At 44.4% G+C, this 14580-nt stretch overlaps 1 protein-coding gene across 4 annotated transcripts in view; it reads left to right on the plus strand.

The window, feature by feature from the left end:
• The window catches only part of LOC6558346 (protein TANC2), a 55066-nt gene extending 41068 nt beyond the window's left edge, over nucleotides 1-13998 (plus strand). Inside the window, exons 4-7 of one of the 4 annotated variants that reach the window (XM_032737700.2) lie at nucleotides 8366-8774; nucleotides 8943-9212; nucleotides 9940-13415; nucleotides 13483-13998. In XM_032737700.2, coding sequence (XP_032593591.1) covers nucleotides 8366-8774; nucleotides 8943-9212; nucleotides 9940-13415; nucleotides 13483-13791 — 4464 coding nt within the window. In that variant the 3' untranslated portion in view covers nucleotides 13792-13998. Of the gene's footprint in view, nucleotides 1-8362; nucleotides 8775-8942; nucleotides 9213-9939; nucleotides 13416-13482 lie in introns of all 4 variants that reach the window. The other 3 variants (XM_032737693.2, XM_032737684.2, XM_032737686.2) reach the window with 3 other exon arrangements.
• Nucleotides 13999-14580: the final 582 nt, after the last annotated feature.

Raw genomic sequence — 14580 nt, forward strand, 5'->3', positions numbered from 1 at the left:
GTGTAACTCGTTTAGCGTTCGATAATTAAAATAAACGAAATATTTTCAATTTGATTGATTGAAAGAAAGACAGAGAGGTGGCGACAAATGGCTTACAGGCGTTTTGTATTGTTATCATTCGGACCGGAAAAGAAAACCGAATGAAATTTTACGCACTTTACTGTTATTATTGTTGTTGTCTATAGACCCTACTTTTTACAGTTGGAAAATGTGACTCTGCGTGATCAACACGAATGTTTATTCCCCCCACCAGCCATCGAATTTGTTTTTATCTCCGCTAAACTGTGTTTTGTGGGCTTTCACTTTTTAGGCCCAGTTAAAGCAAACAAAACTGTTGCCGATGGCTTTTTTTTTTGGGACCAAACAAAAGCTTGGCGAAGGTTTCGCATTTTTTTTTATTGTTTTTTTTTTTTGTTAATTAAAAATGTTGTTGTTGTTTATTTTTGTTTGATTGGGTTAGGCTTGGAAAACTTGAGCACTAGAAAAACGTGACGTAATTTAAATTACTTAAAATATAAATGAGGTTAATTGTGACACACAAACAGTTCTTGAATATGAATGATGAATGAGTTTAAGATTTTAATTAAAGATTTTAGTGTTTAATTTAAAATGGTAAACTCATATAGGCAATTTATTACCTTTTACTTTAACCCATTTAAGTTAGGCGCTATTTTTAACTTCACACTCTAGAAATGGTTGTAGAACAAGCGGAAAAGTGCTTACTCTTCGGGCCATGACCATAAGTCAATTGTTAAGCTCTCTCCAAGCAACAACAATAAACAACAAAAACTTCAACAGCAATTGCAACTTAAGAGATTAGTTACGCTTTAAACAAAGCTCAAGTGCCTCGACCTCAGTGGTGCGAGTATGTGTGTGGTGCACTCATATTGAGTTATGACTGTATGCCTTGCTGGATTTTGGCATGGCAGGCACGTTTCACATATATATATATATATACATATATACACATATACACCTAGGAGCACACTTGATGAGATGCAGAGTGCAGAAAAGAAACCCAACAGGGTCATAAATGCACTGGCCACGGCATTAGAAAGCTGCAACATGGATTGGACTTGGAATTGGGCATTGTGAATGGAGGCAATGATGGTGGTGGGGGGAGAATGGGTGTTTTTATGCACCTCAACTTGTTCTCGTTACGTGCATGATTCATGCGAGAAGCTACAGTTGAAGTTTGAAGTTGAGCATGAGTTTGAGTTCGAATTTGAATTTGAGTATAACTTCGATTTGGAGTTGGAGCTGGAGCTGGAGTTTGGGTGTCTATGAAAATGCATTTCACTTTCTTGGAAATCAATAGCTCTCTGCCCAATTTGTGCCGCCCCAGGCCGTAGCCCGGCTAGAGGCCTATGCACTTCACACACTCTCTCACGATCCAATCAAAACGAAAATGCTTAACAAGCAAGCCAAGCAGCCAGCCAACTGACTGTACTGGCCCAACTGACCGACTTGGCCCAAAACCCCCACTTAAACTTAATTAAACAGACAGCGATGCAACCAAATAACAATTGTTGAAATGACCCAAATGAAATCTGCTTGATTAACGTAAAGTGTTAACTGCTACATTTCAACTGATTGAAAAACATCTATTAACTGTGAGACGAATTTTGAAAAACGTAACAATTAAGGCTTAAAGTGAGTATTAGTATTGGGTTAGATTTTTGAACACACATGTCCTTTTCATACTCGAGTGTCCTAAAGCGAAAGTGAAAGCGCCCAAAGTGTTGTTCTACGTAGTTAAGCGGAGATGGCTGACCGATCCGCTGAAGATAATTGATAAGAGATAGCGATAGGTTTGTCAACTTTCCAAAATGCCAAATATAAATAAGTGAATAAGTGAATAACAACTTCATTTCACTTGGTTAGCAAATGCATTTTTAGCATACACAGTCGAATACACAAATTTTTCTCACCCATTTCACCTGAGTCTGTCTGCCAACTTGTTAATCTCCCTGTTCCTCTCTCCCTCACTCAATCTCTCCCCCCTCTCTCTCTCTCTCTCTGTGCTTGGCTCGAGTGTATCTAGCATTTATCTGAATGTCTTGTTTATCTGTTTGGCATGCGATTGCCGCTTCCTCAAATATACATACATATATAAATCGCACGGCATTTGCATGTTGAGAAACAATTTCTCAGGCGGCTTGTTGTTGGCTTTAACGCTTTAGGAGGCCGCCTTTGATATATGCCACATGACGATGGTCATAATATTTTTGCGCAATTCGGTTGTCGTCGGGCAGCTTTTTAACTCAATTTATCGATCGTTAAATTAATGCATTAATATTTGTTTTTTTTTTGGTTTTTTATTTTTTTTTTTTCATTTTTTGGCCAACCAAAACGCGATTTGGCCATGTTCAATAATGCCCCACTGCGCAGAGTAAAGCCAATTGATTCATTTGTCGTGGCCACAGCCAACACCAATTCCATAGACTGGCAATTAATTATGAATAAAACGCACTCACCTCTGCTCATATCTAGCAACTTCATATTTTTCTTCCCACTGTTTTCGCCACTTATCGCATTTGGTCATTTCAATTCAAATGCTGCAAGTTTGCTATCAGTGAATGCAGTCGCTACGCTTTGATTTACACTCGGCTTATTTGCTCAACTGATTAATCGCTCGAGGCGCTTTTACTTACCTAAATACCTAAATACCTAGCCAGGTAGCTGGGTGGGTTGCATCTATTGTTTAACGTTGCATTAGTGTACTGTAGCATGAGTCACTGCTCTTAAGTGCACCACTTACGCAAGTGTTAAAGAAATCGTTAATGGAAAGTTTTCTGGTTCTAAATAGTGCACAAGTGTGATTCGAAACATATAATTTATACAGGGTATACGAAGAATGGAGTTCGTTTTTGAGATATATATTATGTTTGCATTTCTTGCTATAATCAGCTACTTATATAATAAATGTAAACAGTTGACTAAACTCGATTAACATAAATCAACCTTCTCTCGGACTGACATAGAAAGATAAATGTTCATTCATATAAAATGTATAACTGATGGAAAACTGCTTGGGTTGCTAAATGCTAACAGATAAAATGTTGACTTATATATGATGTAGTCATCATTTCTTTGTTCCCGACAATAGTTTATTGATTGTCTTCCATAAGTTGTTGCATATTTATACAACTGTAAGGCAGGAAATTGAATCTACTCATTAGCATTCATTATTCAAAATTAAAGCAAACCAAGTCATTGAAATGCCTGCCCAGTCATATCTGTAGCTACCTCGTATTTTGTATTTTGTGTCGAATGGGCCAAGCCCAAGTCCATCAACGAGACTAAACTCAATTTCAGAAAAACACCTGAACCCCTGAACCAAGCCACAATTCTGCCTTGATTACAATACTAACAAAAAACGAACAAAAATATGTTTTAATAATGTTCGCTCCAAATGATTTGGCAATCGAAATTTGATACAACGACCGAGTCGAGTGCATAAATTACCAAGCTAAACGCAAGTAATTCTCATAAAAAACAAATGCACTGAATGCACTGAATGCACGAATACGATTACGATTACGAGTGCGGTTCTCAGATTGCAATTGCCCCTCTTTATCTCTATACCCCAAATGTCTACGAATCGCGGTCAAAACGCGGCCAACACACAATGGCCCCAAAAATGGCAAATGTTGGTAAGCTAAGACCAAAGCAAACAGCGGGATGCAAAGGAGTTAGAGGTGGAAGGGGACACACGTGTTAGGCAATGAATGTGACGATTTTCCATTAAATGCAAATGCGAAACTTGCTGCACAAAAATAGCATCCAGCTGTGGGCGGTTTTAAACGCGCGCGACAATAGACGCGAGTGCGTGTTTTGCAAGCGGCTTGTTGCAGGTGAATTATATTTTGAAAGAGTCTGTTTTGGACAGTGATATCTGTACATTTGTTGTGAATTTAAGTGAATTGCAATATTAATGTTATTATGTTGCTTTATACATAAATATATGGTTTTCTTTCCAATGAATTCTCAACCTAAAGCATATAAATGTATATGAATATATATTTATATGACAATGCCTATCATCGCTCTTTGTTGTGCATTTCAACGGGTTGCAGTTTGAGTTGCCTCTGCAACGACTATTTTTATGACATTTAAACAATTATTTTTGAGCACAAGCAAGAGTTGTTAAAAATATCATTTCATTCGCGGCTGCCGGGCCAAGCCCCACAAAACAGCAAAATCAAGCCAAATGGCGACCAAGTCTGGTGTCAACATGTCTGAGACCGCCAGGCGCTGCACAGTTGTTGTTGTTGCTGTTGCTGTTGCTATTCTTGCAACGCCCCGCGGCTAAACATGCGATTTTTGATTATACCCTAGAAAAAAGTATTAAAATAACGTGATGAAATGTGTAACAGACGCATATAAATAAAGTATTCCTTCGCCCATATTGATCAGTTTGGGGTTTGGACTCAATATTACTGTAGGGTCTGTCTATCTCAGTTGATAATACGGATAAATGATGGTAAATTATATGTCTGGTAGGGTATTTAATATGCACCCACCAAATAATTGCAGTTCTTTTTTTATTTCTTGCCGGATTTTTACCATATTTTGCAGCCGCCAAAAAACTTGCCAAAATATGATTATGAACCTGTTGCTTTTGTTGTTTTGTGCTGCTTGTTGCTGGCAGCTCGTTGTCTGGCTTGTCTGAAAATCGAATTCTTGAATGAACCATTAATCTTGTTGCCAGCTTTTGGCTGCAGCCGGCCACCGAGAAAATCATTAAATGGCTGCAGTAATTGCATGGCTGCTGCAGCTTCAGGTTTTGCCTCTGTTTCGACTTTGGTTATTTTGCTGTTGTTGTTGTTGCTGCTGTTTTTTTCTCATTTCCAGTTAATGAATGCGGCTTTGTCATATTACAATTACGTCGCCCGGCTGGCTGGTTGGCTGACTGGTTGGTTGGCTGGCATTACACCTGCGTCATTATGCGACGACCCCTTGGGGTCCGAATTGGACCCAATTGGTTCTACTCGACATTTTGTGTGTGAAAGGTTGTCGCAGCTTGCCTTTTGTCTTAAGGTTAAACTGAAACACCAGCTATGGGCGCAGCTTAGAATTGGCTATATCACTTGACAATTTATTAAATTTATTAGATAGGGCTTGTTGTGTTCTCACGACAGCAAACTAGACTTTAGCAATGTCAGCGAACTAGTTTGAAACTGATATTACAAAGGTTATTTAACAATGCATAAATGGTTGTTTTTTTCTTGGTTAAAGACAGACAGACAGATAATAGTCTAGACAGTTGTCCCACATCTGAGATACTCTTTTTAATGGTTCAATGATCAGCTGATCTTCAGTCACAGTTTGAACACCTCTCACTTGCAAACTACATACGAGTATTTATGTTGATAACACAATCTTGTGTTGTAGAAAAGTGAAAATCACATTTTTAAAGCGCTGCTGGACAAGACATCGAAATTTCAATTTCCAATGCAGTGGCAGGCATAATTTGTTAATTAATTTTCAAGCTACAACTTAATCAAAATGATGTGGCCAATTAAAATGCCACCACGGGGATGCCAAGCGATAAGACACACGACAAGATAGACGCACACAGAGAGAGAGGGAGAGGCAGAGACAGGGAGAGATTGTATTGCGAACTAGTTTAAAGAAAGCCTTTCTTCGTTGTGGTGCCGCGAAACGGAACGAATCGTCAACGATCGTATCGAAACGAAACTTAATTACACCACGCCCGGCCCGATGGATCGATGAATCGATGGAGCATTTGTCTATCGAGGGAGGAAGGTGGCTGAAATGGCTGAGGTTGGCATGACTGTAAGCTCAACACAGAAGTCCAACGATCAAAAGATGCTCAGCGATTAAAGCGACAATGGCAGAAAAATAAAACCATCAAACCGACAACTGACAGCAACAGCCAGACAGGTTAGACAAACTGACAAACAGTCAGAGTGGGTTGATGCTGCAGCACCACCAACGGCACCACTTAGAAGTGCCACATCATGATTCTCAGCATCCGCAGCGGAAATGGGTAATAACGACACGCTATTCCTATTCCATCCGCTAGACATCCGTGGGAGTTGCCAGCGAACATTAGTCGACTCCTTATGAAAGTCTGCTGGCATCCAGCTTAGAAGTATTTCTGAGGAGTGTATAAATTCTGCACTCAGCTCTTCCCATATACCCACCAGGGCTATAAGTTTGGAACGTTTGGTCACGCAGCAGCCTTTCGCTTATCTTCGGCTTTCAATTAAATCCACGGCAATCCTTACCAAATTTAGCCAAATTTATACTCATCGAGTCGGCAACTTCACCTGCCTCTAAAACTAACCAATTTCAACTTATTATCCCACACAATGCAAAAGGCAAGAGCATGGAACGGGTTCTGATCACGTTTCAGTGCAGTTCAGAGCCTGCAGATCAACCCACTCAAAAGAAAAATCAAGTAAGAGCTCAATATTTGAGAGTGCCCACCTAAGAGATTCCCTGTGAACTAAGTCTGCGAGAAGAGCAGCTCTTATGGTCACAAAATCATACGGGATTTATATAAAAGCATGTTGGGACTAACGATTTTTATCAATTAGTGGACAAATGCGAGGAACTAGCTAGAATCCATCGTTCGAAATCTGAAAATTCTAGCTATTCTGCTTACGGACAGACAGATTGTTATATTGATTCAGCTCTTCCTTCTGACATTATACTTTTTGGGATTGCCGATGGTTCCCTCTGCTCCATACTTTCCCCCTCACCTTATGCGATCCATTGTATACAAATTTAATGGGTATGAGAAAAAATACAAAACAAAAAGCAGAGAAAAGAAAAGGTAAAAACAAATCCAGTCTCGAAATGATTTGCGGTTCATTAAGACGAGACCAAACAGACAGACGGAAGACTGCGTCTACGATGACTAAGACCCAGGCAAACTGTCCGATTGTCCGGCTGTCTGATCTGTCTGGTCACTAAATACACTTGACAGTTGGCTGGCTGCATTTGAGTGAAATGGACTTTTGGGCTGGTGTCCGGCCAACGCAGACGTCGCCCGATAAGGCGTAGACGGGACACATTTGCCTGCCGTCATGGAGCTCACGCTCACGATTAACGCCAACAGCTCAGCTCCTCCAGCTAATCGGACAGATCGCGACAAGATGGACAGACGAACAGACAGACAAGCAAGCAGACAAACAGACTGACAAACAGACAGTATAGGCCAGTCCAGTCCACTCCTAGTCCCAGTCCCAGTCTGGGCAGACACTGATATTAATTGTGTCTGCTGGAATAAAAATGATGATGTTCAAAGCTTTGCAAAGTCTCTGCCACAAAGTGGAAGAATCTGGCAAATAGCAGTAGGAAGTCGAACAAGCTTTGTAGTCAAGTAGGTTGAGCTGTTTGATTGCAGAAGATTCGTGTAACATGATATAATAAGGACAACATACCAAATGTGGGTTGGGAAAGGAGCAGGAGTTAACCATCAGCAGAGGAGGCAGCGCTGATAGAGCTGTCAAAAGTGTACAAGATGAAGTACAATGTGAACAGCAAGTACAGCATAAGAATATTTATGAAGCAATAGGTTGCCAAAGAGACAGCAGTAATCAGAAACGATTTATACAAAGGAAATAATAGCCATAGAATACGTACAGGTAACTTGACAATACCACATTGTAGGAAGTCCCCTTAATTAGGTATAGTCAGTGGCGAAGAAGCCGAATCCTTGTCAAGAATAACATTCTTTCAATGACCTCTTGAACGAACTAAACGGAATGATAATTAGTCAGTTTGGGCCTTTGTCTTCCATCTACAGTGAAGTTTTGTTGGCTTTTGGGTTTTGCTGCGCTTTCCTTCTCGCATAGTTGGTCCAGTGCCTGGAGCACAGTTCACAATCAACCACACACACTCGCACACACTCGCACACACTCACACACACTCGCACACGCACATACACACTCACACACATGACTAATCAATACTCAACGCCTTTCTATTCAACGCTCGCATTCTGCCGGGGCCTGGCCTAGTCGATACACTCAGAAAGAAATTGAATAATTTTATAATTAACAAAAAAGCCAATATAAGATTTATTCTATGTAAACACATCGAAAAGAATATTCTGGAAATCAGTAAGAAAGAGACATCCTTCAATTTCAGCCAATGTACTGAATAATAAGGTTAGGAATACTTGGCGAATTTCTTTCAATATTTTTTCAGAGTGTATGATTCGTTTCGGTACGGTACGGTTTGCCTTTGTTTGGTTGAGGCATGTGCAATAATTGTGAACTTTCATCATTGATAAGGCTGAGCACACATGCATAAATACTAGTTATAGACGTTTGGCTGTCTGACAGAAAGACTCAAGTCATGTTTTCTTTTTGTTCACTTGCAGCAGCATCGGCAGGAGTCGCAGTCACCGGATTATCACCGTTATGCGAGCATTGGCAAATTGCCTCGTGTGGCAAGCAACGGCAATGGCAACGGCAACGGCAATGGCAGCGGTATTGGCAATGGCAATGGGCTTGTTGGCGGCAACACACACACCATCACCGTCGACATACATCAACACAATGGGCCTGCCAAGCTGCTCAACAACAACAGCAACAGCAACAATAACAACAACGGCAACAACAACAATCTGCATTTGCCATATGGCGATCTGAATGCAGCTCCGGCATTTGCCACGCCGCCCACGCGTCGGCGTTTCTTCAATCACAAGAATCTGCGGAGCGCCCTCGCCGGACACAGACGCACTGCCTCCAATGGAGGTTGTCCCCTTGACACAGCATCGACATTATCGGGCGGTAAGTTTCCAAGTTGCCTTCGCTATTGGAATTAGGAATTAGGTGTTGGCATTTTAGTGACACACACATATCCTTCGAGTTCCTTGGGCACTTCTCACATTAGTTTGTCATAAGTCTCGCACACACTTTCTCTCATATTCTACCGGCATCTCCCGCCACATCATCCAGATCATCATCATCATCATCATCATCATCATCATCAAGGCAAGGAGTCGAATGCCTTGAATACCTCAACCTGCTCGGATTCGGCGGTAACTCGACGCCGACGCAAGAATGTCAGCAATCATAATTTAAAGACATCCACGGAACACGGGGCAAGCAGCGAGAATCGTTTGAATCGCCTCAGTTTGGCCGGCACCTCGATCAAATCTCTGATTAAATCTCTGTGGAGCGTAAATTCATCAATCTCGAGCGAAGCGGGACTTAATCAACTAGCAGGCATGGCATCTCTCTCTCTCTCTCTCTCTCTCTCTCTCTCTCTCTCTCTCTCTCTCTTAGTTTCACGTGTTTCTCCTACTCGTTTCCCTTCTGTTTGTTGCACATTTAGCATGGCATATTTAGCATGAGACCTTTATATGAAAAGGGAATATATTTAATTATGAAAAGGGGTGTAAATTATCAGAGCTCGTTAATAAGTTAGTTAATAAATCAGTTAATAAATACCTTTGTATTTCTTTAGATTGATAGATCAACAAATTCTTATATATATACCTAAACATTATTTCTGTTTTGCTGACTTATGACTGACTGACTTATGTCACTCTGTCTTTGCTACCTTCAATTCCCTTTCAATTCGATTTATAGAATAACTATATTATAAAGCAGTCGTAGGAACAATCGGTCACTAATTGAGTTCTTGTTCGTTTGTTTCTGATAACATTTTGATATCTTTTCATGCTCATTTGATAAGTCTAACGATAAAATAAAGTTGAGTTCTTATTGTTAAGCCAAGATAAGAATATATATATATATTGAATATGTATCACATTTTTGCAAGTATTTAATTGTTATTGCATTTTTTGTTGAACTGTTGAAAATACCTCAAATTGAACTAACCCAGTTGTTGCATGACTTGTTAATTTTGTTAATATTTTTTATACTTTTACTCATGTAATATATAAATTTATATTATAACCTTTTATCTTTATTCTACACCTGTCCACAGGCAGCGACACTTTGGGCATCGTTCGTCATGCTCACTCGCTCGCAGTCAGTGAGAAGCAGCAAAAGGATCAGCTGCGCGCTCGCCTCGGCCTGCTGCTGAATGACAACAGCAACAACAATAATAATAACAGTAATAGCAGCAGCAGCAGCAGCGATCACAATGGCAACTCCACGATGCACTCGACCACGAGTGCGACGACATCGTCGAGTGGTGGCAACAACAGCACCAGCATCGGCACCACAACAGCCAACAGCAGCAGCAGCAGCAACTCCTCGCAGAATATCAGTCCGGAGCAGACGTTGGCCTTGGCCACTGCCGGGCTGAGTGGAAGTCAGCTGTCGGTGGCCACCTCCAACAAGGATGACACGCTCAGCTTGTGCAGCAAGTTCAAAATGGGCTGCATCATTCAGCAGCAGGATCAGCATGCCTATGAGGCATTGCCGGGGAAATCCCGCAAGGGCGCCGCCCGACGCTCGACACGTTCAGCAGCTCAGCAGTTGCTTCCGGGAGTGGGAGGATTGGCTGTGGCCAGTGGAGCATCTGCAACGGGTGCGGTTAATAAGCGTGCAGCAGCAGCAGCTGCCTTGGCAGCTGTCCAGTTGGCACTGAAGCCGCTGTTCTTTGAGGTGCCGCTTCAAGAGCCAGATCCACCCTATGTTGGTCGCCAGTGGTTGGTGCAGCAGCTCTCGAATATCCTGCTGGGCACGGATACGCGCGTGGTTCTCATCAATGGCCAGCCGGGCACCGGCAAGACCGCCTTCTGTCTGCAACTGGTGGAGTACTCGTGCTTTGGGCGGCGCCAGATGCAGGCCCAGCAGCAGCAGCAGCAGGAGGATGCGGATGCCATCTATAGCCAGCTGGGTGCACAGAATGAACGCATGCGCGGATTGGCCTCCCACATGGTGGGCTATCACTTCTGTCAAGCGGATGCGAATCTCACCTGCCAGGTGCCCGATTTTGTGCACTCGCTGGCCGCCCAATTGTGTCAGGCACCCCAGTTGACATCGTACCGGGACTATCTGTTGTCTGAACCCCATCTCCAGGATATACTCAGTGTGCGCGAGTGCATTGCGGATGCGGAGCGTGTGATGCGTCTGGCCATCTTGGAGCCACTTGTCCAGCTGCATCGTGCTGGCAAAATTCCGGCCAAGGTCGCTGTCATCCTAGTGGATGCACTGTGCGAGGCAGAGTATCATCGTCCCGATCACGGCCATACAATTGCCAGTTTTCTTGCACAACTCTCGCCACATTTTCCCGCCTGGCTCAAGCTGGTGGCCACGGTGCGCACCCAAATGCTGGAGCTGGTCAAGGCGCCCAGTTACACACAGCTCACTCTGGACAGTTGGGCCAGCAGTCAGTCGCTGCAGCAGGATATGTTGGACTACATCAATACACGCATCGCCCACTGTCCCGAGATACAGCATAATATTGGTGGACAGCTGGCACAGACGCAATCGGGACAGTCACTGACGAAGTTTGTGACGCATCTGCAATGCCTAAGTCGCGGCTCGATGCTGTATGCCAAGCTCATTCTCGATCTGATCTCGCGTGGCCAACTGGTGGTCAAATCGTCAAGCTACAAAGTGCTGCCCGTCTCCCTCGCCCAGATCTTTCTGCTCCATTTCAATCTGCGGTTTCCCACGGCGCGCAGTTTTGAGCAGACGGCTCCCATACTCAATGTCTGCCTGGCTGCACTTTATCCACTGACGCTGGACGAGATCTACTACAGCATGGAGGCACTGCAGCATGGCGAGGAGCCACTCAGCTGGCCGCACTTTATGCAGCGCTTCAAGCTGCTCGATGGATTCCTGATCAAGCGACTGGACAACACGTACATGTTCTTTCACAGCTCGCTGCGGGAGTGGCTGATGCGTCGCGATGAGGGCGAGTCCAGCAAGTTCCTCTGCGATGCCCGTTTGGGCCATGCAGGGATTGCCTTTAGACTGTCCCGTCTACAGGCGCCGCTGCAGCCACAGCTCACGTTGGAGCTGGGTCATCACATGCTCAAGGCGCATCTCTATAGCAGCGGCAATCAGGCGACGCTCTCGCCACGCGACCTTCAGTCGTATTGGTTGGCCGGAGCAGCGGATAACATCTCGGCTGCCTTGGGTGCATTGCGCAACGTCTACAGTCCCAATGTGAAGGTGTCGCGATTGGTGCTCCTCGCTGGCGCTTCGCCCGATCATCGTACCGATTATATGGGCGATGCTCCGATTCTCTGCATTGCCGCCCATGAGGGCATACTGCCCATGGTGAGCCTGCTACTCGAATTCGGCGCCGATGTGGGTCTGACCAATAGCCAGGGCTGTACGCCGCTGATCCTCGCCGCCATGCGTGGCCATTGTGATGTGGTGCGTCGTCTTGTTGCCGCCGGCAGCAGCCTCGGCCAGCTGGACACCACGCAGCGCTGTGCTCTGGTGCATGCCGCACGCATGGGCCATCTCAGTGTGGTGCAATATCTGCTGGCCTGTGATTGGTCACCACGTGCTCGGTCCCAGGACGTTGGACGTGCGCTGGCTCTGCAGCAGGCACTGATTGGAGCAGCGGCACAGGCACACGTCAAAATACTGGAGGATCTGCTGGATCTCAATGAGCACGAGCTCGACGATGAGCTTGGCGTCAATGTGAATGTTAATGCCCTGGAGCCGAGCAGCGGCGAGTTGGCCCTAACCGCAGCCGCTCGTCATGGCTGTTTGGATGCCGTCAGCATTCTGATGTCGCGTGGCGCCCAGATCGATGCGCGAAATCGTCAGGGATACACAGCCCTGTGGCTGGCCGTCAAGGAGGGTCACCGCAGTGTGGTGGAGCAGCTGCTGCAGCGTGGCGCCCTGCTCGACGAGCCGTTGGGGCAGGCACGCAAGACGCCGCTCATGATTGCCGCGGAGGAGGGGCATCTGGAGTTGTTGGAGCTGCTGCTGGGACGTGGTGCTGCACTGGAGGCGGAGGATCATGAGGGTTTCACGGCGTTGAGTTGGGCCTGTCTGCGTGGACATTTGACGGCTGCCAGATACCTCATCGAACATGGCTGCAACCGTCAGCATGAGGATCAAAAGCGGCGCACTGCGTTGGATCTGGCGGCGTATCAGGGTGCCGCCAGTTTGGTACTCTATTTGCTGGAGCAGGGTGCCAATCTGGAGCATATCGATATGCATGGCATGCGGCCGCTGGATCGTTCGATTGCCTGCCGCAACATCCAGGCGGTGCAGGTGTTTCTGCGCAAAGGCGCCAAACTGGGGCCCACCACTTGGAGCATGGCCATGGGCAAGCCGGAGATATTGGTGGTGCTGCTCAACAAACTGCTCGAGGATGGCAATGTGCTGTATCGCAAGAATCGTTTCCAGGACGCCGCACATCGCTATCAGTATGCATTGCGCAAGATTTCCGGGCTGGAGCAGCTGCTCGAACGGAATGCGGTCTTTGCCCAGCTGCGCACCAATCTGTTGCTAAATCTGTCGCGTTGCAAGCGAAAACTGAATGTAAGTCAAGCCAGTCAACCAATTGATAGACTTTTTATTAATAACATTACCTGTTTGTCCCGTGCAGGAACTTGACGCCTCCATAGATTTGGCCACGCAAGCCATACTGCAGAAACCGCACAGCTACGAGGGCTATTATGCACGGGCCAAAGCGCGCATGGAGCTGGGTGCTCTGAATGAGGCGCTTGTTGATGCCAACGAGGCGATGCAACAGGCGGCACAAAGCGGCGTCCTCTGCGAGGTCGTAGAAGTCCTCAAGCGTATTCAGGCCGAGCTCCTGACCCGTATCACCAGTGAGGATCAGTCCGGCGGCAAGTTTTCCGGAGCGGGTGCTTGCGCCGTCTACGAATCTCAGCAGGAGATGACCGATTTGTAATTGTCCTTTGTTGATGTTGTAAACTCGTCGCATATCGTATCGAATTCAAATCACAATCTTAACTTTATAATTGTCTAAGTTTAGCTCTTAGCTCTGTTTTTTATTTATTGCCTTTGGAAGTTTTATTAATTTAAAAAATTAATTTTTACTATTCTTTTTCTTTACGCATGTAAAAAATAGTTGTAATACACATATTATACTTAAGTTTATATTGCCTAATAAACAAAGTGCGAATTTATAAGATGAACTAAAAGTTGCTTATTTTCTCAGTAGGTGGGGCTGAAAATTACATTTTCAAAGCATACTTTTAGGGTAACAAATAAAATCCCTGGCTAAGCCAGTCACAGAAAAGTACAACTTTTAAAACATACTTTCAGGGCATTAAAAAATCTATAGGCCATTACATATAACTCTCCCAAGTCCTCATCTGATTTATTTAATTATTGATATGCCTGATCCAGACAAATCTTTTGACACAGGACTCGTTAGGATCTGAAAGAATATTGTTTTAAGAAAATTTACGTTTTTAATGCATGCTTGTAGGGTAACCAATAAAATCCAAACCCAAACCTGTCACAGAAAATTACAACTTTTAAAGCATACTTTGCAGGAGAAAACCCCTGGATCCCATTTCGGTATCACAACGGGCCAAATATGGCCTAAGTGTGTCAGACTACCGGGCTGACTGCCGATACAACCTAACCTAACCTAAAGCATACTTTCAGGGCTTGAAAAAATCGAATCGAGCGAATTTTTAAAAAATTACATCTAACTCTCCCACGTCCTCAT

Source organism: Drosophila grimshawi, unplaced genomic scaffold (genome assembly GCF_018153295.1).
Source record: "Drosophila grimshawi isolate 15287-2541.00 unplaced genomic scaffold, ASM1815329v1 contig_44, whole genome shotgun sequence".
NCBI lineage: Eukaryota > Metazoa > Arthropoda > Insecta > Diptera > Drosophilidae > Drosophila > Drosophila grimshawi.